At 34.7% G+C, this 26,755-nt stretch overlaps 1 protein-coding gene across 6 annotated transcripts; it reads right to left on the reverse strand.

Annotated features, from left to right (window-relative positions):
• Positions 1–484: 484 nt before the first annotated feature.
• On the reverse strand, positions 485–26,590 carry LOC140778652 (uncharacterized). Of its 6 annotated transcripts, none has more exons than XM_073123467.1 (24): positions 26,381–26,590; positions 23,893–23,947; positions 23,654–23,738; positions 23,513–23,568; positions 23,331–23,371; positions 23,032–23,098; positions 19,666–19,732; positions 17,914–17,980; positions 16,898–16,981; positions 16,757–16,798; positions 12,610–12,765; positions 11,230–11,307; positions 9,399–9,467; positions 9,217–9,282; positions 9,001–9,129; positions 7,915–7,971; positions 6,600–6,689; positions 4,972–5,037; positions 3,774–3,842; positions 3,600–3,704; positions 3,313–3,438; positions 1,238–1,296; positions 1,110–1,146; positions 485–823 (listed from the first exon to the last, which is right to left on the reverse strand). In XM_073123467.1, exons 1-24 carry the CDS (start codon positions 26,588–26,590, stop codon positions 653–655), a joined length of 2,052 nt encoding a protein of 683 aa, XP_072979568.1. In that variant the 3' UTR covers positions 485–652. The 6 variants fall into 6 exon arrangements, with proteins under 6 accessions (XP_072979568.1, XP_072979566.1, XP_072979567.1 ...); XM_073123465.1 differs by having other exon boundaries at positions 23,331–23,406; positions 23,654–23,745; XM_073123466.1 differs by having other exon boundaries at positions 23,887–23,947.
• Between the last annotated feature and the right edge of the window lie 165 nt (positions 26,591–26,755).

A 26,755-nucleotide genomic window follows, 5' to 3' on the forward strand; every position in this document is an offset into this window, starting at 1 on the left:
TGAACCAAGGAGTAGTTCTTTTTGGTGCAAATAAACCGCTGACATTTAAACCTTACTGTATCTTATATTAAATCTGCTAATTGATTTGTTATTTGGATATATTTGCAAATAACCAACTCTTATTACCTCAAAGAATATTATGACTTTCTAAGCATGCTCTATTTTGCTTCCTTTTCTTTTTCTTTGATAAAAATAATCTTTCTAAGAAGAGCAGACATCAATTGCACGCCATATAAAGAATGGAAGTAGAGAAACAAGTTATGGGTTACTTTAAAACATCATACCTTCGGCTAAGAACTTGAGACAAATGCCATTGCAAAGATTGATATGTGGGGGCAACAATGTAGTTATAACTAGGGAGTTCTTCCTAGCATTAATCTGAAGGGTGCATTTGAAAATGTTGTAAGGACTAGTGTACTTGTTTCTCGCAAAGAAATTTACATAGATTACAATATAAACCTGGGAAAAAGAAGATAGCCTAATGTTGCAATAATGTACTTGTTTCTGACTTTCATTTTTCCACAGGAGCATTTACAGATAACTCATCTATACCCATATGTTACAAGCTTTCCACAAATAGCATGGAAAATACGCAAAGAAAAGAAGAAAAGAAATTAATGTACAGTATTACAAGATATGCTATCATCATGCATCAAAATCTGGGATTCTTGGCTTTCAGTTGAACATCGGTAGCGGTATGGCATCGTTTCAGGAAGGAATCGAGGGTTTTTTGTTTTCCTGGACTGATGGTTTTTTGTTTTCCTGGACTGCAGCTTGTTTGACTAGCAGACACTTCCAGTGTTTTTTCCTCTCCATCAAGCATCTGCTAGCATAAATTCTTCATGAGAAAAGTTGAACCAGGAAAGCCTCAGAACTTTTATCCAAGTTAAGGCACTCCATTGGAAGGATACAAGGTAAACCGGAATAGTAGAAAGCAATTTAAAGTTCCAAACAATTCTTTAGAATGAGTTTGCAACAACCGAGTTTCTAATCTACAACAGTCAATGCTGCAGTATATGAAAAGGCAAGTTTCTTTTTTTTTCCCTGACCATAATTTCAACCACTAAAACAAGAAATAACAAATTCAGGGAGGGAGGGACAGAAAGTACCTGCCCCAAATTCTCCAGTTTGCTTTGAACAACATCCCTGAATAGCACAGTTCAGACTCAGGGTCAATGCATAAGCAGACTACACAGACTACATGACATAGTTGCATGTACAATCAAGAGAGACATACCAGATAATGTCATCAACAGTGTCGTTTGCAAGAAGATAGTATACATTTACAGAGGATACCTGTAAACATTAAAAAGCAAAATGAAAAATGCCTAAGTTCCAACCAGGAGTGAAGGAGATAAGAAATAAACTAGTCAGTTAAAAAAAAAAAATGGAATTGCAGGTTAATGAAGCACTATCAATTGATACCTTACATACCTGTTGGTATCAGATATTTCAATAACCAAATAGTAGTTGTCTAAGACAAAAAAAATGTGCTCTTCCACAAGTAGCCTTCTGTTTGTGGTTAATTTTTTTATATAAGCAGCCAAACTAACAGTAGACATACCTAACAATTTTACTCATGTAACACTTCGAAACAGCAAATCAACACTATCTTCTTTGAAATGCTAGAATCCCGACTTTGCTGTACAGCCATAAAGGTCATATAATTGCATCCAGCAAGATAGTTTCAAAAAGCAGGTAGGTTAGATCATTTCCGCAAAATAACCCATAGAAAAAGGTTTCTATAAAAAGATGTCATGAATGTAGGATGCATTCTCCTATGGGAGATGCTAAAGATTCAAAATTTCATACTGTTCTGCAGAGGGTATTAATACTCTTGCAGTTAACGGCACTTTGCAGGTTTGTACTAAGCCTCTTAGCGGCACTTTGAAGGATTTTAAGGCAAAACTAACAATGATGAGCTCTTGATTTGGCTGTTGGGGCATTGTATAACCATCTAGGACTTTAGCTCACCCTGTATCTAAAAAAACAGATTAAAAAGGGTCCAAGGACTTTAACCAATTTAAGTGTCTATTATGCTCTCAGGAACATCATGTTGATATGAGGCACTGTAATTTCTAATGCTTTAAGAAGCTTTCTGTGGGTACAGAGATCAAGAGGTTTTATGATGCTCAGTAGATGGTGAGGGCCATAGCAGGTGCCATGAACCGAAAGTTGATCTCCAGAAATTTTTACAATTTAATTTCTCTAGATTATTTGTATTATATAGAACTGATTCACAACTATATAATTTTAGTTATATAGCCTATCAAATCCAATCAAGATACAAGAATTAAAGATTAAAATAAAAGAAGTCACAAAACATAAAAGAAATATAACTACATGTTTAACAAAAGAGTACAAGAAAGAGTTGCAATTTGACATAGCATCATCAAAAGGAAAAGTAACATCTAACTTGTAATGCATGACTTTAATCTAAACTCTAAAGAGTAGTCAAATTAAATACATAATTCATTACAAGATTCTAATAGATTCTCCTCCTACTTGATCATCTTAGTCACCCATCAAAGCATTTGCATCTATTCACCCTCATTGTCCTTCTGATAAATCATATTCCACATTTTCAATATTCAGGAGCTTTGCTTTCTTGGATTGTGTGCTTGAGATTAAACACAACCTAGATATTACTGATCCTTTATATTAGTCCCTAATTGGAATATCATTACAAAGTACCTAAACAGAAAAAGAGACTTGAGCATGTTATAAACTTATAATATGTCATGTGACCTATCATTGAGGTCACCACAAGCAGTCGAGATGGCCACCATACTCTGCTAGGCGGCAGTCATGCCCACCTGGTTAGTGCCATGTGGCAGTCTGCTATTTTCACCACCACAACAATAGTATGGCACAAAGAAGGCAAAACCAACATCGCAGCCATAGGGGCCGCTTTTTGGAACGAGGGTAGTTTCAGCATGATGTAAAATAAAATTATGATTTTGAACAGTAAGAAAAAAATGCACTTTTAACACTCTAAATGTGTGATATGTATTATTATTCCATTGCCTAATAGCTTAAGCTTTTGATTCAACTAATTCTATAATAAACATGAAATTTCCCAACGTCCTACAAATTTATTTGAGTTACAATAAGAGAATTCTAGAAATCACATGCCACACTGCTAATGGCAATTTTATTTATTTCTTATGCCAAGAGGATTTAGTAGATATTTAAAGACTTGGGTTAAGATTTCTAATACACTAGGCACTATAAGACACCCTATACTGCAAAATAAAATAGTTCACCAAAAAGTAACAAAAGATAAAGTCATAAAACTAGACCCATTGGTACCTGACCAATCCGATGAGCACGATCTTCTGCTTGAATTATATCACCTGGAGTCCAGGACAACTCAGCAAAGATAACTGTACTTGCTGCTGTTAGAGTCAACCCAATGCCCCCAGCTTTAATGGAGAGCTACAGAATGTACAACATCATCAGTATTATAAGTTTATAACCTGAAGTGCAACAACAGAAAGATTTGAACAAACAAGAAAATATACAAACTAAGGCAGCACAAAAAAAATCTCAAAAAGGAAATTACAAAATAATACAAAAAAATAAAAATTGTAACATACAACTGCTGCCTTTATGACATCCTTTTCCTGAAAGTCGGTGACTAAATCTTGCCTTGATGATGCTGGTGTGCTGCCATCTATTCTAATACACCCAACTTTCTTTTTCTGGAACCAGAATGTTATTAGTGTTGCAGAATATCAGTATTTAAGAGAATCAGTAAAACTTTCTCTTACCAGTAGAAATTGATGAATCGAGTTGATCATGGGTTGATGATGTGCAAATATCAAAAACTTGCAATCTGCCTGAAAATCAGGACCACAGCATCAAGTAATCCTGCTTTTGTAATGATAAAGCCAGGACACAAAACATAGTGCAAAATTACAGATATACAGATCCAGATTTTCTGTTATACCTCTGGCCTCTGCTTTTTCATTTAACATTACCAAGAGACTCCAAAGGAGGCATAAAGTTAGAACTTAGAAGTGTTATTCATCCTTGAACAAATAATAGATACCGAAAAAATTGTAAGACTGCGACAGAACATGGTTAAACTACCTTAGGGAAATCACTTCATACAGGAAGTAAATAGTTTGTATTGTATTTTGTTACATTTAAGTTTGTGGGACAAAGAAGACAATGAAAAAGAATAGTCTAGGCAGGCATAAACAAAACTACACCATGTAAGCTAGATGGTAACTAATAGGCCCAAGATGGAATCTGCCTGCAAGGTGGCTGAATTGTGGTGGAACATTTGGGCTTTTTGTGCATACAGTAGCACAATACACAGAACATATTTCTACATACAATTAGTCTTGTCATCTTGTGGAATCTAACATAAATGGTACAAGTATAAAATGCTTCTAGAAACTGCATCAGGTACATGATAACATGCTTGATAATGTTAATGATGTGAAGGATTTTCTACATGGCAATAATTGTAATTTGTAACGGCAAATGTAATCTAACTAACACCCAGTCACCCATTGCCTTCCTGCATATTGCACTTTTATCCTAACAAACACATATTACATTCCCAACAATTATAGTTTTAGCCCTGCCACGTGGGAAATCCTAGACATCAAGAATATCATTGAACACACTTTCAGGTACCCATAGCAATTGCCAATACTTTCATATCCTCATAAACATAAAATGGATAAGAGTGAAAAATTGAGAAAAAGAATGCTTGCAAAAGTTCCAGTGCATGTGATTTAGAAGGATCAAGGTATCGCCTTCTCAAAGAATCTCATGGACTAAAAGAAATCCCATATTATGAAACAATTGGATCATTCAGAAATTTGAAATATGTAGAAACTAGAATCACAAGACATGTTATTAGAATCACAAGTAATAACATGTATTAGAATCACAAGTAATAACATAAATCATATTATGAAACAATTGAATCATGGAAGAAATTGCATGTCTTACCTCAATGATAGTACCTAAGTAATCAAGAACTGCAGGAATTTTTGCTTCAGCCGAATCATTATAGATCTGTATATCGTTAACGAGATTAATACATAGACAAAAATCAACCAGAAAACATTATTTGACAGACAATAAGCATATTGTCGCACCATGACATTTGTAGAATGATTCATGACTTGGAAATAGTGAGTACAATTACTGGTTTAGGCCACCCAAAAAGTAATATGAGGGAATAATCCATGAGAACATTCCAATCCAGATATCCTAATTGATGCTGACTGAACTTCTTGAATTTACCAGTGATTGAGCATCAGGCATCAGCAAAGAATCTATGCATGGCCACATAATCTACCAAACACTTTCCTTAGCAATAAGAGTATAAAACGACTTTCACATTTGATATACTATTGGTCGGAATCAGTTGTGATCTTTCTACAGAGCTGGATTAACAGTTGCGCAAGGAATGAATATGAAACATAACAGAAATACAGTCTCCAATGAAAAGATGAATTTCAAATTAGATGGACCAGTGAAAGATAAATTTCAGATTTAGATGGACATGTTCAAGGGATGATTGACCGAATAAACATTTTCTTCTTATTGGCATAAGCTGCAAACAGTAAACTACATGCATCTACATTTTTTAGATTTTTCTAGAGCAAAGAAGCTGCTTGAAGTGGATACTAGCCTGAGGAAATTGGTGACAAACCCATGAAGGTCAATTTAGCATGAGAACTCTTGATACACATCCTACCAGATATGAAAATCACCTTTCTATTTAAGCTCCTCCGAGTTGGGAAGGCATGCTTTAGATACATGAAGTTTGTGTGGCTAACTCAGTATAATGAGTATTTTGGGCCTTATCAAATATATAGTTCATTGTTATAATGGAGCAATGAACTATTTGGTTCTTACGCTAACTCATTTGGAGATATCAAGTTGCTCCCAATTTGGGTAAGCCTAGAGTGTTATTAATAAATCAAGTAACTCCTCTGGGGCTGCATAATATTAAATATTAGGGGATTGATGCCAAGATTGGAATTTGATCTGAAGATCTGACAATTTTTTCTAAAAACCACTAAATTTTGACTTTGTTGTCCACTCATGAGTATAATCATAAATGTCAGAGGATTGATTCCAAGATGGGAGTTTGGGATGCAGATCTGTCAATTTTCCTAAAAGCATCCCAACTCTGAGTTTGTCTTCCACCACAATGTAGAAAAAAAAAAGGGTATGATTCCCATGCAAGAACAGCATATAAAGCCCAGAAACTTAAAAGAGAAGATACTAAAAAGTAAAAACTTTTTTTTTAAAGAATAAGATCATCATGTCAACTAGCAGAGAAACTTCATCTACTAGATACCAGGTAAGTACATTAAACTCTGGATTCTGGGAAAAGCAAAAAATTGTAAGATTCATCAGATAGCAGCCAATTAAATCTGAACTTGTACTGCTAGATCCTTCTTGAGATCATTACTGACCAAAGTATGCCTGTTCTTGAGGGGAAAACCATAATTTAAGTATTATTTTATTTTGTTAAATATTCCAGGAGGTGACTTTCTACTTGCAAACTGAGATTATAAACTTGAAATGGAAGATGTAAGGACAAACATATAGACTTCACTTACCTTGTTAATCAGATTTTTCTGAGTGATTTTAAGTGACTCGATCTTTTCATTAGAAGCACAAGCCTGGATGTTGGTTTTTACTGCCTCTAACTGCAAAAGAAAAACATTAACATCACTATGTACAAAATTATGAAAACATAAAAAAACCTACTAAAACAACCAAAAAAAGCAAGGCCGACCCACTTATGGAGAATAAGGTTCTCCATCTTGTTTCTTTCAACATCATGCTTCATACTATGGACAAACAGCATCAAATAAGAGGGTAAAGACTAAAAATAATAAAACAGATAAAATCTCTTGTTTAATTAGCTAGGCAACCCATCAAGTGCAAATGAGCCCAAAATGAACAGCTAATGTGATGGAAATCTGAAAACTGGTAAGTTATGGATAGCCCTAAACCAATGCACTACTAATAGGACAGAACCAGAAGGTTAGGTTCCCACCCTTTTCTTCTTTTGCCTCAGCAAGTTTGCATTCTTCTTTCTTCCCCATCTACCTAGCTTGTGACGGAGTTTCCATAAGCTTTATTTTCCCTCAATCACAGTTTTATTTGCTTCTATTTAACAAATCTATATGTTCCAAAAAAACTTCTTTTGTCATAATATATTTTACTCCAATTACTTTTGGGAACTTATCATAACAACCCACTCACTTAATAGAGAAGAATAAATATTTTTAGTTAATGTAAAATTCTAAGGACACTCTAATCTCTTCTCCCTATAAGAGAACCAGTATTATTTCAAAAAGAGAACTTTTGTTAGGGAGAATACCATAGTTAGCCAATCAGCAGCTTCATCTTGTGATTTATGTTGTGTATATATTAGATATGAAAGCTAAAGTAGAAGCGCTCATGTACAGTTGGCAAACTAAGAAGTTCCAAAACATGAAGTACATAGTTGCAAAAAAAAAAACTATCACGAAGAAAAGGGCCACATTAGAATATGATATCAAATAAAGGTGAATGCTACAAAGGTAAATGAAACTTGGTGAAAATTTACGCTAAATCTTCTCTAAGAATATGATATCAACCTTCTAAGATTTGTTGAATATTTAGTTTTATATAATGCCGACTTGCTTTTGTGCTGGCTATGAAGATTATCAGGACAGAAAGAGGCTTTCCATGAGTGGACTTTTCATATTTTATTTCCATCTTAATATGGGGCATCTTGCTTCTAGGTCCCAGTTGCAGTTTAAAATTTCAAAGAAAAGCTCTAGTCTGATGCAAATTAAGAAATGTAGTTTCACAAAGCAATAATTAAAGGTATAAACTTTCAGGAATAACATAAGAAAAGATAAAAGGAGCTGCAAAGATTACCTCACGAAACAGAGCCCTAATATGTTTCATGTCCTTTTCATTCAAATCTAAGAAGACCTGGAAAGATTGATAAGCTCCATAAATGGAAATCGACTAATTAAGAAATTTCTTAACACCTGCACCAACTAATATTACAAAATCATCAAAACAAGCTACAACATGACGTAACAACTGCTTAGCAATGACATATCATTAATGCTATCGAGCTTATCCTGATCCTGAATAATATGACGTGGCTAGGGCACAACCCTGAGAAGAGAAGGTTTGACACAAATCACAACTATGAAGTATGAACAATTAAATCAGAGCCAGTGAAGTTTATGATTCGGCAATTGATAGTAATATGGCATCATTGAGAAAAACAAAAAGCAGATCAACAAATCCAAAAATCAAATTCTCCACACTTAATCTCTTTTCACCCATTCCTTACATATAGTGATCTAAGCAAGAAATAAAACCTTGTGATTTGTTTATCATTGACATTCTGATTATATCAGTAACTCTTGCTCTCAGATTTTAAGTAGTTATTTATAAAAATACAACGGAGTGAGGAAGCTCGAACAACTTTAGGAAATGGTCAAAAGCAAATTGAAGGGTGAAGAAAATAATAATCCAAAGCATTCAAGCATGTCAACTTAGTAATCTCATAATGAACAGGTCAAATTTTGACTATTCAAGATTAAAAAGTAATAGATAAAAATCTAGTTCAATGCCAGTTCTTTTCTACAGGGTGAACGAACTTTTAATCGTGGAATTACATAGGCAACAGAACAATATGGTCAGCAGCCAATAAAATGTTTACAGCTAGAGCTAGTAATGTAGAACTGAAGAAGAAATAAAGAACATTATTAAATAGAATCAATTGAATTTGTAAGTTGATAGGTAAGAAAGACACCGGGAAATAGAAAAAAAAAAGTACAAAATTTTGGACTTTGAGATTACAAGGGCTGTGTTGGGATTCTGTTGGCACTATACATGCCAATTGGCACAGTACTGATAAAAAACACTGTAAACAGCATGATCTAGCATGCCTTTAGCCCAACACTAAAGTCCATGAGTAAAAGATGATCAATATAAAGGCATTACCTGCTGCCGACGCTTAACAGGCAATTGTGAAAGAACATCTTTCTTCAACCTACGAATCATGACAGTAGCTTTCATCAAATTATGCAGTTCTTCATGATTACTTGCACCTTGATACAATCCAAAGATGCCCTACAAATAACAATCACTTAAGTGATTATGATTCAAATAAAGTTAACTTAAACTCAGACGATAACATACTCATGCAAAGACACTTACACCCTTGCAATATCGATTTCCATACTCGTGAACATTCTTGTAGACATCAGGATATAATGCCTCGAGCTAAATTTTGATATCCAATTAGATGGGACTTCAAATGAATGCTAAAAGATAATAGGATGATTGATGAACGCAGCAGCAAGCTAGATACGTCATACAAGAATCATTGAACATTATACCTGTTTGAACAATTCAATTGGCCGGGATAAAGCAGGAGTCCCACTCAGCAAAATTACATGTTGAGCTTTCTGAAATAATTTTCATGATGAAAATATAAGGTTATAGACAACAAATAACATTTTTAAAATGAAGGGTTACATGCTGCAGTCTACCAATACATGAGAAGACCAAAAATGTTGCCTGGTAAAAAGAACAAATTCCTTATAAAATATTTGACTGTCAGAAAGGCACATAATAAAATCATTGCAGACAATTAGACTGAAATAAATTTGTTTCCTGCAGGTTGCAGCCCCTTTTTTAGAGACCAGGAGAGGTGGGGGAGAGGGATCATAGTACCATACATCTACATTATCTCACATATTTTATATTATTCTAATTGTAGATATCTATTGATTAGCTTCAATGAAAGTTTGGCCCAAAAAACATCATTTTTGGAGGATTTCTACAATCAGTTATATGAGTAAAAAATTTGCACAGCACTTTGACCAGCCAATAAATTTACAAATGCTTCAGGTTCTTCTGACATTAGTTTGTAATGACCAACCATAAATCCATAATTAGTTGTTTCAACTGTCAAGAAGACAAGACTTAGTAACCTTTTAGGAAGCAAGGAGCACAACATGTTTTAAAGATCAGAGAGTCACTTGGATTTAATACAGTAATGTGTAACCTTCAAGTGCAATATTAGGTCCTAATTATAACTGCCATAAAATCACAAATTATGATGCCACCTTGACGAATATGATGAAATATCTTATGATAAGCGATTTAAAATTTCACTCCACGTATACCAATCTGATCCAAAAGTAAGAAAAAAACACCATCCTATTTCTATTTCCAGAAAATTAGTTACAACCTATTAATTCACCAACTACTCTAAATATTTTAGTTGTTAGATAACATTAAATTTTATCTTTTATATTCTAACATTCCTCCTCATTTTTAGGGTTAAGGCATTTTGGTAAGCTAAAGAAATGGACCGACTTTTATGAGTAGAGGTTTTCCATTTAATTGACACAAACTAAGCTTAACAGGGTTCAAACTCAGAACTTCCTGATCTAATACCATGCTAACCCACTAACTGCTCTAAAAACTTATGCTGTTAAAATGGTTGGCAAGTTTAAATAGCCAAAGTAAATGCCACCTATAAAAAGGTTTTGAAGTATAAAGATATTAGATTCAAGTCATCATCTCTCCATGCAAGATGTTTGCATCACATTTATGACCCCAACCTTGGGCCTCAAGTCAATTTAAAGGCAATCAAAACAGGTGTCAAATAAGCTTCTCCTAAGGATTCATGCATGATTATCTACACAAGTGACTTGTTGCATATATATGGTGGGCAAGAACATACAAAGATATATAAGATTAACCATGAAATTTTATTCATAGCTGGCGAAATGGATGCAACATAATAAGTTGCAGCAAATTTGTTGCCTAATTTAACTTTCATGGTACTAATGAGGAAAAAAACCAATGATGATGCAATCATATAGTTATCACTGATGCAAACTACACAGTAGGATAAGTTCCACCGTAATTCTGAATTTTTTATTTCTTAATATCACCAGTAAGTCTTTACTCAACTAGGTGAACATGTTATTTACATAAAAGAATAAGAAAAAGAGCTTAGAAGTTTGCTTTTCCCATGATTCATCCAGCTAAGTTTTAAAAGGTAGCCCTTGACAACAATAAAATATCAAAAACTATGAACTCATATGGCTAAACATATAGTTGGACAAGACAAGGCTCGATGATTTGCTTAATTTTGTTTACCATACAAAGCATGTGTCTAGGAAATCCTATATCTATATTCTAGAAATACCAGACCTGTAGAACTGGAAGTGAAGCACAAGTTCTCTTTGCTTGAGCATTCTTCAGAAAATGTGACTCGTCTGCAATTACAATCTGAATGAAAAAACCGCAGGGATGACTATAATAAGCTAATAGGAAGCAATGATTGAAATTGCAATGTATGTGATATGATGATAAAAAAAAGGAACTATCTGCTTACTGTAAGATTGATATTACTGACTGAGAGTAATGAATGCATAGCAATAACTCTAGCTGGCAACAATAGAAGCCAGACATGCTAGCAGAAGCATAATATACACTTTAGTATTGTGTCTCCAATTGCCAGAGCAAAAAAAAAGGGCCAGACCACTGGATGGAGATCTTCTAATCAAATAAAATTTGCATGCCTAATAGTGAAGTTTCAGAACTTGATTATGGAAACTGGTAACCTAACCAGAAGGGCAACAAGTGTAATTCCTTGAGCTGTTCATTTCAGTCAATATGAGAATAATTCTTTGAGCTCTTAAGTTCAGTCAACATAATAATCTCAAAGAGATAAGCAATGTCATGCACTAATATACTTACATTGTGGACCTCCTAGTTCTTAGCATGCATCCTCAGTAGATGAACAACTATATTTATTCAGATTTATTTTAGCAAAATACTAGTTATCCAGAATCACTAAATCTTATTTGACAATCTTGTCCTGTTGCCCTACCACATCTTTTACCATCTTTTACACTCCCTTAAGCAGTAATCAGATCCTACCTTGTTACTTGGATTTATGTATATCCCATTAAGATTTAATACTAATGCTAGTATGAATCCATATCTGCAATCCACTGAACATAACATCGCTAAGCAATCCAATTTCCAAGAATATCCTCAAAAAGTAATATATACAGCATAAACAAGGAGAAATTTGCCTTGAAAATCATCTTGCTTTGCTTATACAATGGTTAGCCCCATACTAGAAAAGATAAAAGAGTACCCTCAAAAGAGAACCAACATGGAGTTTTTGTAATTCATCTACAACTTGGATAGAAAAGATTCTTCATCATGCAAACAGGAACAACCATCACCCTATGCCCATATGCTCAAGAGGAATTTTTCATTCCTACAGCTTCCAGTTGGAAACTCGTGTGCCCAAACAGGACAATGATACCAGAGAATTTAGTGGTCTTATGTACTAGGATGAAATTCATTCTTCTACTGTATTTCTCCAGAGGTTTCTCCCATCTAGATTTTTTGACAATAAATGAACATAACCTGAGGAAAGGTGAAAGACGGACAAGGTAAAGGAAAGATTATCTATTACATATCTATTCATAAACAAGGAAAGAATAATGATAATAAACTAAAAAAAAAAAGGATTAGGAACATAAGATAATAAGGATGAACACTAGGGACTTCTACCTTAAAATCTGAATCAAGAAGGACATGTTGGATCTTAGGAACTACATCATAAGATATAATATTGAATACACCATCCAGATGAATAGCTGCTTTCGAATTTGAGTACACTATTTTGAATCCTGCCCTGTTCGAACCTCCATATTGAGGTAATACTACCTGCACGCACAACCAAAGAAGGCCTATGGTCAATGTCAAATGACTCAAATCTACTGATAATCAAATGAAATTTGCTGTACATGCATTTATGACAGGGGCATGGGAATTCAAGTTTTCAACATTTTTTATTTCTCAAACTAACCAGTTGTCCTCAGGTTATTCAAACTGCAAAATTGTGTATCAGATACATTATAAACATAAAAATCCAATTAAAAGAAAGTTTTTGCATGACAAGTAACCATGTAAAGTTACCAGGTAATACATCAAACCTCAACCAAAGGATGTAGATTTGATGAAAATAAAATGTGTTAAGAGTCATTCAGTTTCATTTGTAATAAAACACAACTCTGCATTAAGAGGATGCATGGAAGGATCAAGATTCAGAAACACTTGGCAGCAAAGTTCCAAAAATCGGTATCGGAATGGGAATCGACCATCCGGAAAAATGATACGTATCGGCCACCTATATCGGATCGGATTATTTTAATTAAATAAAATTCTAAATATTATTTAAAAATGTTGAGAAATTTCTAAAAATTTAGAAAAAAATTATAAGAAAATAAGAAATAATAATTACTCACATATAAAGCCTAAAAACTAAAAAACTAAATATCTCTCTTCCTCTCTTTCTTTTTTTCTATCCTTTTAACTATTAGTCTGAAGTATCTATTCTTTCCTACACTTTCTCTTTCTTTCTATCTTTCCTTCTCTCTCTCTCACCCTCTTTTTTTTTTATCTTTCCCTATCTCCCTCACTCTCTTTTTCTTTTTCCCTCTCTCTCTCTCTCTCTCTCTCCCTTTCTCTCTCCCTCACTCTCTCTCTCTTTCCCTCTCTCTCTAGCTACTGCTGTCAGCAGTAGTTGTCTGCTGCAGGTGTACGGCCAAAACCAACCAATTGACTAGTTTTGGCCCGGATCCAGATTGGCTATAGCCGATCCCGATCCGTTTTAGCAGATCCCACTCGGGATCGGCCGAAACTGGAAACTATGCTTGGTAGATCATAGTGAACCTAATGGCAGCCAACTGAACTAGGGGCATTCAGAAATAAGTGAACCAGAAAAACCCAAGAGCTTGCCTTTGCTTCTTTGTTTCTGAGTTATAAGGTCCAGAAAAGTCAGAAGTTGTAACACCCGGAAAAGGGGAAGGGGGGGAGGAGCAGCTGAGTCGCATGTGCGAGGCATGTGTACGATTGTTCTCCTTCCTCTTGTTAACCCATTACAAGATGGTGCAACCGGTGCCGTTCTCATCCCAATCATCAGGGAGATGGATCGACGATCTGAACCCCTAGGTCGTCAGCTCTACAAAAACCCATTCTAGTAATCTCTCCCTTGTCCTATTTCTCACACCTTCACCTCCTCTTTTTTCTCTTCTTCCTCGTCGAAGGCCTCATTGATATGATCATGGGTCTCTTTCCAAATTCAAATTAGGGTATCCGGCAATCCTTGCACCTCTAGCAAACTACTCACAACTGGTATGCATCCTTTCATTTCTTTCATTTGTTATCTTCCTTGTCTAAGCTCCTCCTCCCAACTTCCATCAAGTTTTCTATCACGAAAGCAACCATACAAACACTTGTAATTTCATAGGCAAGCCATGGAAGCTGTTTTTATTTAACTTCTTATACTCTAGTTACTTTGACTTCTTCATTTACTCCATATCTTGTCATTCTCAATATGAATACCCACAACTTGTTTGTTAAAATATTCCTTCCATATGATTTATCGTATAAACTAATTAATTCTGATTTTGATTCTTTTATTGGCTCACATTAGTTAGTTCGTAATTGGTACTTCTTAATCCAATTTCATAATTCTCATCTTGAGACAAGGCCAATAGAAGGGTTAATCAAGATAAGACTTGATCATATAATTACTACTCTACTTATTCTGCCTAGTGATCTTGATCATTTAAGTATGAAATGTACCTTTGTTATATTTATATTATCTTTAGACTATCGTGGATTGCACTTGCTGAGCATTTATACTCATCACCTTTTGCTAGAATATGTTGCAGATCTAATGGAGAACCGGACGTTATAATGGAGTAGTTGCTGCAGTTTAATTATTAGTTGTTTATATTTACTTTGTTTAAATGAATGGTCGCCCCTGCGTGGTTTGATGTTTTAAGTTGTATGGACATATATTTCTAGAGGCTTATTGTGGTCTGTATTTTGTGTTAGGTATTAAATTTATATTTTAATAAAACTAATGACTTTAATACTTTATGAAAATGCTAACCATTGGGTCATGTGAATATCACATGGGTACTCCCCACGTAAAGAGTATATGTATTCGATGGTGGTGTTTTAGAAGTCCTTACCCTAAACACAAAAGGAGATTCATCTTAGGTGTCATAGCAGAAATCTTGGCATTGATAACTCATGCATGAGGTAAATTAAGGTAACAATGGAACTTATAGAGTCAAGTATGCTAGTCTGGAGGCAGGAAAGAGACCTCGAATTGCAATTTTAGCTCATGCCACAAGGACAACTTTTATGTCCATCTAAATTCTAAAGAGGATAAGCTACAGGAAAATGACAAGTTTTTGCAACTGGGAAAATGTAAGTCATATCTCTAAAACAAGTAAGCTAAAAGCTAAATTAAGTTATAGCATATTTACTAGATCATGAAGAACCTCTTCAGTAAGAGAGCCATTTACTGGGATGCCTACATACTTTGTAGAAGATGTTTAGAAGAAACATAAAAGGGTGATCTGAACCATTGTTTATTAAATAATATTTCAGTAGGTTCACTTTGGGTAGACTCACTTACTAGGGTCTTTAGGTAAACTTTTGACCGTTTTTGGGGTGCAAACTTTATATGGTATATGACTTTTCAGTAAAATCTATTTCATTCACCATAGGTTATTTATGTTTCTAGTGATCTAGAAATATCAGGGCAGCCATATTGTACTGCTAGATTCAGAAACTTCTTGACATAACAAACGCAGAAGAAAGGAAAAACAAAAGAAATTCAGAATGAAAATAGAAGTCACATTCCTAAAACTAACATAAGCAAAGATGTCATAGATAAATATCTACTCGAAGATATCTAATATCAATCATATTCTGAAGTTTCTCATAAACTCAAGAAACTAGACTTCTCAGAGAGGATGCGTCATAGATAATATGTCTGCAAGAATAAATCTAATAATAATTGATAATCATATACGGTAGTTTCTCATAAATGTTCATGTAGAAGCCTAAACTCAAGAAATTGGACTCCTCAGTTTCAGAACGGATAAATAACTGACTGAGCAATTGCTTCTTCTAGTGGAAAAGAAAAAGATTCAAAAGTGCAGCGCAAATCAATAGAAACCCCAGCAAGATCAGAAAAAGAAACAAAGATTCACAACACAGTCTTCTACTACAACTAATGTGAATGATAGAAAAATTCTTTACTATTGGCTTGTCAAAATATCTGGTGCATATGAACCTTCAAGATAAAAGTGCAAAAGCTCAAACAAGAGAATTGCCAGATATTCTAGCTCATCAGCAATTTCATTCATAAATAAAACCAGAAATACAACCAACAAAAGAAAAGGCAACAGATTTGGTTTCTACAGTTAACATGAGATCATGATAGTAATTACATTGAGTTCTTTCTTTATCTATGATAAGTAATAACCTTGAAGTGCTTTCCTTGGATTTACATAATATTATACATACAAAAATTCTCTTCAAGATAAAAGCGCAAAAGCTCAAAAAAAAAGATTTGTCAGATATTCTAGCTCATCAGCAATTTCATTCATAAATAAAACCAACAAAAGAAAAGGCAACAAATTTCGTATTCTACAGTTAACAAGAGATCATGATAGAATGTAAAATTTCTGTATGTATAATATTATGTAAATCCAAGGAAAGCACTTCAAGGTTATTACTTATCATAGATAAAGAAAGAACTCAACGTTATTACTTATTAATCCCAGTTATACAGTACAGTATGTTAGAGAACCAAAATATAATTATGCAAAGGGAAGCCTAGAGAACATACCAGAATATCTGTTGGAGGAATGTTAAGCCACTGCTGAATCATCTGCAGAAAACAAGTAAATAATTATCAAATTCTCATAAAACTTATATTAGTATAAGATCTAGTTGAAGCACTTCAGATTCGTCGGACATAGGTACTCACAGAAGCCCAATGTAAACGCAAGGAAGATGGGGTGACAATAAGAACAGGCCAAGCATCTGGAATGCATGCAGTAACAGCAATTGCCTGCATAAAAGAAGATTATACACTACATAACAAGAAGATTATTGCCAGTGTACAGCTAATGTACTTGCTTCAACAATATCAACTTTTTAAATTTACTTTGCATAGCAGCAATGGGTTAGTATTTACTGCTACCAATAATGAAAGGCACAAGAAAAGGAAAAAAGAAGTAAATCATATTTGCCAATCTAGGCATAGAAATATGAACTACAAATTATGTTATCTGACCATGAAAATGATTCTCTCCAAGCAGACCTCAAAAGGCAAAAACCTTTATCTTGAGTGAAATAAAGGAAGTTGTTATTACATAGTCAAAACCAAGTCATTGGAAAGGACAAAGTCATAAGCCACGAATTAGTTTAAATATTCCAACAGCTGAAACCAACCTTAAAGAAGCAAAGTTTCAGAAACACTTATGAAGAGAGTGAAATTCATAGGATCTGGAGTTTATTTTTAGCTAATAGTTGAGATTAGGACCAAAAGAAGAGTGTAAGCCTTAGGTGAGTGTCAAAGAGATGTATCATAGAGATTGACTTTCGAGCAAACCAACTAGCTTCCAAATTTCTAAATGTGCCATCAGAATGCCACATACAAAGAAAGATGTTATTCTGTCATGCTATACGGAACTCGCTCTTCCAAGCAATTTAAGTGACACATACAAATACTTTTCCTTTACCATAAAATTCTGCCCAAGGTGGATGACGTTGTCAGAAGTAAATATTCTACCAGGCAAATGAAAATCAGCAGCTTTCTGTTTATAGATCTACAGCTAGTAGTTTCACAACTCCTGGAAACATAATAGGAAATATAGACCTAAACCATGGTAGTCTAGAACTTTAGATGGTTTAATTATAGGTATGAACTGACTAAATATATCATATGGAAAAATATGAAGAAATCAAAAGCTTAATACAAGTAGAGACAGGATACAGTGCCTGTAATGTCTTTCCGAGACCCATCTCATCTGCTACAAGAGCTCGTCCACCGTGCTGCAATACAAACCTGAAATGGCAAAGAATAATATACCACGAATTGAAATACATCAACAGAGAAGCATCAAGGTCAGTTAATTAGCAATAACAGATATGCATGTAAACCACATATCCCTTGTCATCAAATATGCCAAATAACTGACAGTTATGCAGCAGTTAGACTCCCTAAAAAATATAAATCTGTGACACAATGGATAACAGCTACTCTGGTGATGAATGTTTTAAATGCAAAGATGATAATGCACAAACATTGAGGATTGTGTCAGTTTGATTTGTAGCAAATGTTTTGCTCATGGGTAGTGAACTAAGACTTTATTGTTTATGCTCATAGACCTGTCGGTTAACTTCACTATAGAGATGGATATTTTCCAGAAGAAAATCAGAAATATAGTCAATGGACTTTCCATGGTTAGTTGGGTTAAGGGAAGTAAAAACCCATCATTCTTGTGATTTATAGCTGTATGATACCATCTTCTTGTTGACATTATTCTCTTTATAGATAACCAACTTTACTAAGTAGTTGACATTCAATGATGGATGCTCTTCACTTTCATAAAGCTCAAAGGAACTGATTAAATAGCTATCATAAGGCTTGTCTTAACTTATTTTCTTGATACCGTGGGCCGCCTAGCAAACAGGGAATGCGATCCCCAAATGTGGGTGGGCCAACTTTGTGGATTTGGCAGGCCGTCAAGGCGCTTGGCAGGCCTGGAAGCCCGCATTGGCAATAGCGCTCGGCCAACCTTAGCGAGATAGCAGGTCAGGTCGGCCTACTGGATCGAGTAATGGATTTGGTTAGAAACTAATCAATTAAATAAAACCCTCCCTCGAGCCCTAAATGGCTAATCCCTTAAATCCCTCATCCCTTTTCTCTGCCTCTCTTGATCCCTCTCTCTACAATGGCGCATGAGCGAGCAGAATATAGTGGCAGCGGCGAGTAGCATAAGGTAGCAGTAGTGCTCTCCTCTCTTGAGCTCCTCTCACTCTCTCGCCACCCCCCAGCCACCTCCTCACATAACTCTCCCACCTACCTCTCTCTCTCTCACCCTCACTCACATGGCAGTGAGCAGTGAATGGTGAAGGTAAGTTCTCTCTCTTAATCTCACTTGGTCAATCCCAATCTCACTCTCTCCCTCAAGGCTCGCCACCCCCACTGCCTCCCACAGCCACTCCTATTCTGTGTGGGCATACCACCACCCATAGTTACTTGCAATTACACTATTAGAGTATTAGTTACCGCAATTAGTATGCTGGGTCATAGATTACCGCTATATTATGCTATTAGTTATTGCAATTGCCATATTATGTTGTTAGGTCATAGATTACTGCGACAGATGCTATGTTTTGGTGTAGTGCACTATTAAATTTTTTATATATACTGTATTAATATAAATGAAATATCACATATAATTATTTTTTATTTTGTATACATTAAAAATGTTGCCTTGTCACCCACGCGGCAACCTTTCAAAACATTGCCTAATACAACTTACTTTTCCAAAATCTTAAAACCAAGATGAACAACACTGACAAAGCTAATGGCATCAATGTTAATGGAGCAATTATCACCAATTTCCACACCAATTAATAATTATGGATCTCTAAATAATGGACTGTCTGCATATATGTACCTTAATGTTTTAAATGCATAAAAAAGAGGTACTTTGTAATTGGGTAAATGGGTAGGTTTCATACCTAACTCCTTCCCGCTGGAATGGCAGAAGTTTTGATTCGATGTAGCTTGGCATCCTATCATATAAATCTTCTCAGAGAGCATGGAGTTAGTAAAAATAAATGAAAGCATATTCAAATAAACTACATAAACTGATTGAATGATGATGGCAGCCAGCAATATCAGGATGTCCAAGCAGATGTATTTGTGCAAAAGATTTAAGTTAAAACTGTGCATGATTTGCCATGACACAAGAGGAGAGATAAATAGGAATTTGAAAAGAAAACCTTTTATCACAAATTCACCAAAATACTAAAACATATGAACATGAAAAAGGAAGTTCAGTGTGATGCTAAATAAGGTTATGAATTAGCAAGCCATTTAGCTTCAAGAATTTATCTGTTGATTAAATTTCAAGATCAGAGACTAATTTCAGTCTTTACATTCTTTGCATCAAATTTTCTTATTTTCAAAGTCAAGAACAGATAATGATATAGATTATGGAGGCAATTCATGAACAACTTGATAAAAAATAATGAACTGCAAGAACTAAAATAAAAAAGTGATATCATGTGGCTATTTTCTTCATAGGACATATATTTTCAACCATGTATCTAAGCATCAGATACCAGTGCCCCCTAGAAAGCCCCATACTAACACATAAAAGAACGGTCTAGTCATAAGTCCCTATCTTTAGAGCAGCTCAAGAGAAAAAGATAAATAGAAGGGAACACAATATCAATTACTTACTATGGCCCCAACCACTAGATTTACAATGGCAAGCTATGAAGCATGGATACAGCTACGATATGATACCAATATGTTGATATGGTAAATCTTAAAAATTAAGGAAAGCTATGAAGTATGGATAGATACAATATGATACTAGTATGTTAATATGGTAAATCCTGAAAAATAAAGATATGATACACCTAGGATATGTAGATCATATATATATATATATATGTTTTTTTATTTTTTATGTCCGCACATAAACATATATTAGTGAACTTGTGTATTTCTATTTTCTTGATTGAATTATATGTAATTGTTGCCTACCATAATTTATGTAAGGAGACCTCCAATTTATCCATTAAAAGAACTACATTTTGTAACAAAGAACTACCATATTACATAGTATATAACTAATATCTAAGGCTTGTTTAGTCTGAGGCTAAGTCTTGAACTTGATTAGCTAGCATTATTTCTTGGTCTTGATTTAAGTAGCTTGAACTAGGCTAAAAAAATATGGTATTTGGTTATAAACTAAGCTAAAGTGTAATTAGTACTTTTGATATGATATACAAAAATAAAAAAGGTATTAGTTTTGGAGGAAAATAAATGATATATAAAATTTATGGACCAAAATGCCCTTTGACTTTAATTATAAAATTTTTATTATTTTTTTCATCAATTGAAAGTTTTTTAATACTGATTTGCAGGCTTACATGCTGCATATAAGCTTATTTGTAGGCTTATATGAGCTAACATGTAGCATGTAAGCCTATTTGGGGGTTTACACCTGCAAACGGGCTTGCACATATTTTTATTTTTTAATCTAAAATAATGTAAGGTTAATATTTTATTTTAAATAATAATATAATATTACTATTTTATTTTCTTTTGTTTTTGGTTTTAAGCCCACTAGTAAGGCTATATTTTTTTAATAATTTGTAAATATTCTTTAATATTATTTTTTAAATATTTTTAATACTTTATTTATTTTATAAATATTATTTTTAAAAAAGTTGTTCGTATTGCACCCTTTTATTTAAAAAGAAATGAGTTATTGCAGGTTTAAAAGCTCACAAACCTACAAATACTCTACAATTTATTGTGGACTTGCTAAATTTTAAAAAAAATGGAGGAAAATGAATTTATCTTAGAGGGCAATTTATAGATAGATGAATATTTAAAATAGGGGTGTAATTATTACTTTGATATGATATGAAAAAGTGAAAAATATTTATTTTTTGAAGAAAATTTAGTATGTCAAGCAAATAGTACTAAAATATTATATTATATTTATAAATTATAAACACAAGTTAGTTGTTTTAAACTCATATTAAACCTATCAGTAAATTTTATTAAATAATAATTATTTTATCTGTGTACGAGTATTTTTTTCCAATGTTATATTTTTGTGAGCCATGGTGAAAGAGGAGCTCTTTTATTATAAAACATTATATACTTTTTGGAAAGAAGAAAAGAGAAGAGAGAGAAGATGACAAGACATAAAATTGATAGATTTAAGAATCAATTTAAAATAATATTAAAATTTATATATTATTATTTATTTATTGGGACTGAACTTGATTATAAAAAAAAAATTAATAAGGTGCTTGGTTACTAAACTAGAGTAGGGGTCTCTGACCAAGTTCAGGGACCACCACCAACTCAAAAACAAACAAGGCCTAAAATAAACAAGCAAATTCAATTTATAAATAAAATGAAATTGGCCATTGTAGTATAGTTTCCTAATATAGATCATAAACTAACTAAGCAAACTCAATCTCTTCAAAAAAGAAACCATTTAGGTTCGATAAGAAATGAAAAGTAATGGTCTTCTTCAATCTGACTCGTATTGATAGGAATCTTAAAGTATTCAAGTAACTACGAAGTACTTGACAAGAAGTCGCAGCATTACTTTTATTTTTAAAAATTGGGATACTTTAAGAAACTATTCAATATGTATCCAAAAGTATCTGATGAGTATCGTATCCGATGCAGATATGGTGAGAGAATGGAAGTATTTGTATTTCCTAGGCAACACGGTTCCAAGCTGCAAGAGATCCAACACAGGTCTTGCCCTTATCTTCCTCAGTTGTGTCTCAAACCCAAAATGAAAAGGAAAGGAGAGATTAAAAGTCTTAAACCTAATCCCTCATTTCTCGTTCCATTTTGTACCCAAAAAAATAGCTTAAATAAACAATTAAAATTAAGACTTCTTTCATTTGAATTGAATATCTAAGCATCAAAACATTGATTCCCTTTGAGCAATGCCTACCCTTCATAGAGAAGGGACTAGACCAGTACGAGACACTCCTTCCCTCTCCCTATCACGTTCTCTCATTCCCTCCCCCTATCACATTCTCTCATTCCCGGCATCAAAATCAGTCACAGATGTAACCCAGTGTGTGGCCCAGGAAGACCTTGTATTTTTCAGTCTGTTCCCCTATAATGGTGTCAGGCTGCCACAAGATACGATCATGTCATATCATGCATCTGCATAGCATATATCTTGATTGTTTCCGGCTAAGTAAAAGGTCACATTTTTATAACAAAACAGAAAATGTACTGCTAGAAATCAATCTTAAATGTTGTCTCCACATATCTGTAGCAAGCCAATAAGTGGAATAGTTTATCAAACACAAACAGCTAGCATTTACCTCGAAGATCTGTAACGGCACAGGCAGCAGCAAGCGCACGGTGGACTAGAGGGTCTAACTTCTGCACCTGGTAAAGTATGTTAAAGATAGCTTATTTTCGATTTTTCCAATTGAATTTTTGGGCTAAAAGATAAACTTCATCACATTTTATTCTTCATGGTTTCTACTTTTTAAATCCATAATTAAAAGGCACAGGCCACATTATACACAATGGACTGGATCCTGTTCATCATTTTACCTTAGTTAAGTGAACTATACAAACCGATAGAGCTAATCATGAGACACAGCATACTGAATACCTCAATTACAGCACCAACCACTGCATTAAGAACTTCTTCAGCTGTTGCCAAAGAAGTCGGTGGAAACATCCATAACCTATGAGTGTAGAAAAGAAAAGAGAAAAAAAAGAAGGAAAGATTGAACAGCACCATAGAATTCTTTAGTACATGTATCAAGCTCCAAAATATATCATAAATGGTACCTTTCTTTCCCATTCCAACTAGCTCTGGGTATCTTGTGAAAAGACTCCACAAGTACCTGGAAGATAAACCAGAATGCATTATAATCAAGCCATGATACAGTAGATCTCAACTCAATATTTGACAAGGACAAGGTCTTGTACCGGATGGTAAGGGAACTTTGCAGCAATGACACCACAAGCATGAAGAAAAAGTCTGACAGAAAGTGTAGGCAGGTTTGCAGTACTACTGTTTTCTTCAATTCACAAGGCAAAGGAATCAAACATGAGATGAAGATCAGCAATCATTTGATAAACAGCAGAAAAATGAGAGAAAACTTATTCATATGAACAAATGGAATAGCAATTAAGTGAAAAAGCAAAAAATGAGGAGATACATGTACCAGGGTCTCTTGTTACGTCATGTTGACTTATTCGTGAAGGAGAAAAAGCTTCTACCTAGGTAAGAGTAGAAAAATTTAAAGACAGGCCAATGAAAACACCAGGGAAGTTAATTTGGGTCCTTCAAATTGGTATTATTAATCAATAATGATCATACTGCTTTCAAAATAGTCTGTGCCAATAACCATCTCAAACCACCGAAGGAAACTAGGAAGCAGATGTGCTATACATCTCAGAATAAAGCGTGGACAACAATGTAAAATGCAAGGAAGCAAAATAGCATACATGCGTGTCAATATAAAAAAGGCATACCTTCTGGCTTCTAATGAAGAAAAAAAAGGGAGGAAAGATTCTATTACCAAAAAAAACTGCTTATTTGCAACAAAGATTGACCAGGTAGGATTTGTAAGTGCTTAAACAGGTTTTCTTAAATTAAAAAAATTGTTGCATAACAACAATAAGATCACGAGTTTCTTCCAAAAAGAAGGGATTTCTTAATTTGGCCATAAATTAATCAAAAACATCTTGTACCAGCCAATCGTTATTATTTCCCAGTTTATGTGCTTCACCTCAAGGAAGACTCCATAACAACCTGATAGCTCTACATGACAGCCAACTACTTGAAAAGTTCAACTGTAAGTCTCTCAGCTTGATTGAAGATAAAAATCAGCAAATAAGAGCAGCCAGAATTGCAAATTCTTGAAAACAAACACTTAACAAAAATATATATTAGTGGCCACCAAATATATCTACCATGTGTATAATCCATGGATGGCCGTGCCGGTCGGCACTTGCCGTGCCGATGGCGTACCGGCACATGGCACGAGGGGTGCCGTCTAATAGTTCCGTCGTTCGCCATCGACCTCGTTGTCGAGCTACCCGTTGCCGATCGCCGTCGCCGGCGATCAGAGAGCAGCAATGGCGAAGGTGAGTATATTTTTTTTTCTCTCTTCTTACAGCAAGTGCCGCGACACATGACGTGTCGTGCCGGCCGGTGGTCGGCATGGTCCGTGCCTATGGCATGGCCATCGTTGGTACTATCAACTAAATACTAGACAAAGACAACCTAGTAGCATCATAAATAACATTTTGACAACACCCTTGTTGTTTTGGACATGACAATAATATACAAAAACTGCTTCATTAAAACACTAATAACAGTACAAAATCTAAGGCATATCGAGAGATTTACTTACATCTTGCTGGAGTAGAATTAATGGAAACATGAAGTGGGATTTGCACTCAAATAGAAAATTCATATCTGTCTCTCATCTCCTACCAATCAATTGAAATCTGGTTGTCAATGGCATAGTACTTCCTATGTAGTAGTGCATGGACTCTTGCATGAAGTTTAGAGAAGATATGCGAGGTATCAGTAATCAAATAAGCGTCAGTAACTTATCAATCTTCCTTCTTCCTTTATTTCCTTGTATATATTTGTAGATCAGTCTTTCAAGAACTCTAACCTACCTTTTTGCTAGCATTGAAATATAACAAGCATCCCAAGCAAGTCAATAGAATAAGATTAGCAATAATTAGTAAAATACCAACTTGTTAAAGAGAACAGCATATCCAATAGTACAGGGCAAAAATCGTTTGCTGCCCTTTTGAAGCTGGGGAATCTTCAATTATGTACTGTTCAACATAATGGATTTTCTTAACAACTTGTAACAGTAGTCAGAGTGCTGCACATGCAGATCATCACTATGAAGGGAATCGACTAACTAATTTTCCAATCACATTAAGAGTTGTGCAACAGTAATAGCGAACCAGCACAGACCATATGATAACACGTAAAACACCAATGCAAATAACTACCCGTATACCATCATGTGGCATCAAGTAGGTACTTGTACAAGCACATGTAGATCCTTAATCTATTCTTTTTAGCTCTTGCCAAGTCAGGCAAATTTAACTCCCATGCCAATGTAAGTTAGATTAAATTTCTGTAGCTTAAAATAAATCTTATATATACTCAAGCTTAATTTTTCCTATTCTTGAACGAGCCTGATTAGACTGAGTTTAACATTCTTTTCTTGCGAATCAGGACTGTTTGAACAAGGTTACCCTAAGCATCGCTTGATCTAAGCATCAATCCGAATTTATAATCATCACAATGAAAATTACAATTTATCTTTCAGCAATTCCACTTGTGTGGAAGTATAAAAGATAATCCTTATGAAAACTAGTTGGACCTTCTTCCTGAGTCCTTCAAACACAGAACGAAATTAGAACCACTTATCTCAAACTAACAGCGTTCCTCAAAATCTAGGGCGACAAATTCCACATAAATTGAAAGGAAAAAACAAAAGGCTCTCGAAGGAATAAAAGGAAATGTGCTCTTTTTAAGCATAGACTACACAGACCAACATAAGAAACCCACACTCATTTACTCTTGAACCGTAAAGATCCTAATAGAAACCGAACGGCCAATAAAACCTGAAAAAGATGGATAAGCCGCGAATTGGATCGAAAACCCAACGAGATTACCTTGTTATAGCGCGACTCCAAGGAGGTCTTACAAGGGGATCGTTCCAAGTTCTTGAGGGGGGGAGTATTGGAATCGGCGGCTCGAGATGGAAGCGGAGAAGACGAGGCCGACGCGGAGGAGGATTTCCTCTCGGAGATCTTTCTAATGGCGTCCTGCTCTAGGAAGTCGAGTTCCTGGGCGCTTAGACCCCAGTCGTCCAACTCCTCCATGACCACTCTCTCTCTCTCTCTCTCCTCACTCTTCTTCCAGGCGAGGGAAAAAGAAAAGAAAGCACTTTATAAATGGCACCCTCTCTAAAAGAACTTTATTGATGACACCCTCTCTCTTCTTTCAGGCGAGGGAAACGGAAAAGAAAGAACTTTATAAATGGCACC

This window comes from Typha angustifolia, chromosome 15, assembly GCF_048772165.1.
Source record: "Typha angustifolia cultivar Huaian chromosome 15, ASM4877216v1, whole genome shotgun sequence".
NCBI classification, from domain to species: domain Eukaryota; kingdom Viridiplantae; phylum Streptophyta; class Magnoliopsida; order Poales; family Typhaceae; genus Typha; species Typha angustifolia.

What these genes read in the sequence shown, in the direction of transcription:
- LOC140778652 (XM_073123465.1), bottom strand. Translation starts at nt 26,590, where the DNA reads ATGGAGGAGTTGGACGACTGGGGTCTAAGCGCCCAGGAACTCGACTTC. An exon ending in AGAAAAATCTGATTAACAAG is followed by an intron (nt 5,038 to 6,599) that starts GTAAGTGAAGTC and finishes AACGATATACAG; the next exon opens with ATCTATAATGATTCGGCTGA. An exon ending in CGATTCATCAATTTCTACTG is followed by an intron (nt 3,705 to 3,773) that starts GTAAGAGAAAGT and finishes TTCTGGTTCCAG; the next exon opens with AAAAAGAAAGTTGGGTGTAT.